General features: G+C 40.4%; 1 protein-coding gene across 1 annotated transcript in view; it reads left to right on the forward strand.

Annotated features, from left to right (window-relative positions):
• Positions 1–685: 685 nt before the first annotated feature.
• The window catches only part of LOC104491674 (telomerase reverse transcriptase-like), a gene marked incomplete at its 5' end in the record, with an annotated part of 11,418 nt that continues 10,413 nt past the window's right edge, over positions 686–1,690 (forward strand). Inside the window, one exon of the mRNA XM_010134131.1 lies at positions 686–799. Within this exon, the coding sequence (XP_010132433.1) occupies positions 686–799 (114 nt within the window). The remainder of the gene's footprint in view (positions 800–1,690) is intronic.

Here is a 1,690-nt window from a genome sequence, read left to right on the forward strand (position 1 = left end):
AGTGTAGGGCCATCTGTCCTGTCTGCTCCTCTCCGCAGCTGTGGCCTCCAACTCACTGCACCCCCAACGTGGTGCACCTGATTCAGCAGTGACCTTGGTCTGCACAGGAGCAAGAACAAGCCAGAGCCTTTCTGCATCCCAGTCCCTGGCAGTGACTGTAACATCAAGCGCTGTCACCTCTAGAAGCAAATACTGTCTGCAAAAACATGCCGTTAACTTCAGAAAGTGCAGTTAGTTAGAAGAGGCTGAGCTGGAAAGTAAAACCACTGAACAGTTAGTTCTAACTCAAACCAGAACACCAGTGTACTTTGTTTCCTGTACAAGAACACTTGTTTTGAAGCTATGTAAGATGTAACATAAAGAATAGCAAAGCTTAAATGAAGGAGCTGAAGGAGGCAGTGTGGTTTGAGATCTGTTATAAAATTTCTTCCATTTAATGACAGTTGTCTACTGGAGTTTGTTAATAAGAAAGGAATATGTGTTTAATTTAAAGCATCTGGAGCCATATGTAGATTCTTAGAGGAAAGAACAAATTTAAGTAAGGCTAACAGCAAGTATATAGCATATTTCTTACTGAAATGTGTGTTATACTTGAAAAAAATAAGTAAAATTTTTAATGGCTATTGCAATCTTCTTGTTGCATGTTTTGACTTTTTAAATTTTATTTTCTTTTTTTTTTTACTAGGTACTACTTACAGTGCTGTGGAATTCCACAGGGCTCCATTTTGTCAACGTTACTTTGCAGCTTATGCTATGGAGACATGGAAAACAAATTGCTCTGTGGAGTACAGCAGGACGGGTGGGGATGATTTGTTCTGTGCTCTGTTATAGTAACGCATAACGTGTAGTGTATGTGTTAGACAGTTTCTCTGAAGTTTAAGTTTGAATTTCAAGGATTTCCAGCTCTCCATTAGGAGCGTGTTGCACACATAGATCTCTGCAGCTTCAGTGTCATTGTGTTGTTTTGGGGGGCAATTTCCCTGTTTGTCATATAATTGGGAATTATAATTTATCTAGATTAAGTGCTGAAAAGAAACTTCCCCAGTCTGTGGCTAGGAGACTTGTTCTTACAAAAAGCACAGTATTCAGGGATGCTGTAAAGAGTCTGACAAGATACTCTTGTACATCTAAGAAGTTTATGGTTCTCTCATACTCATTGCCACACCATCTGTGGTCTTTTGTCCTCAGACAAGATGGGATGTTCGTCGCAGGCTTTGTGATACTCCAGGGTTCTGTCTGAGAGCTTTTCAATCCACCATCTGTAAATCTTAACATTTCATCAAGATCACAGCTTTATTGCAGATTTTTACAAGACATGTTAAGTCCCATGTGGCTCTTGGTACATCTTCTGAGTCTTCATGCCCTCCTTGTGCTTGCTTCTTAGGATCTTGGCAGAAAGCTACTCTGATAAAAGCTCTCTTTACTAGCTGTAAAAACTTTGGGGTCCTCTTTAACTCCATATGAACTGATTCCCAACTGCATCCCAGTTTAGGGTCTTTAGGCATGAACTGGACCCTGAAGTTTGTCTGTGTTCACACATCTCCCTCATTGCTGTGAATTCTGGCTTAAGAAAGAAAAAAGAAACTAAGAAGGGTGTAAGAATACTCCAGATAAGTGCATATGTCCAGTGTCTCTTCTTGGGAGGCTCACTGGGTAACGGAAACTCTCAGAATTTTGAACATTTCCCTAC

The sequence above is a fragment of the Buceros rhinoceros genome, unplaced genomic scaffold, assembly GCF_000710305.1.
Source record: "Buceros rhinoceros silvestris isolate BGI_N320 unplaced genomic scaffold, ASM71030v1 scaffold7274, whole genome shotgun sequence".
Taxonomy (NCBI): domain Eukaryota; kingdom Metazoa; phylum Chordata; class Aves; order Bucerotiformes; family Bucerotidae; genus Buceros; species Buceros rhinoceros.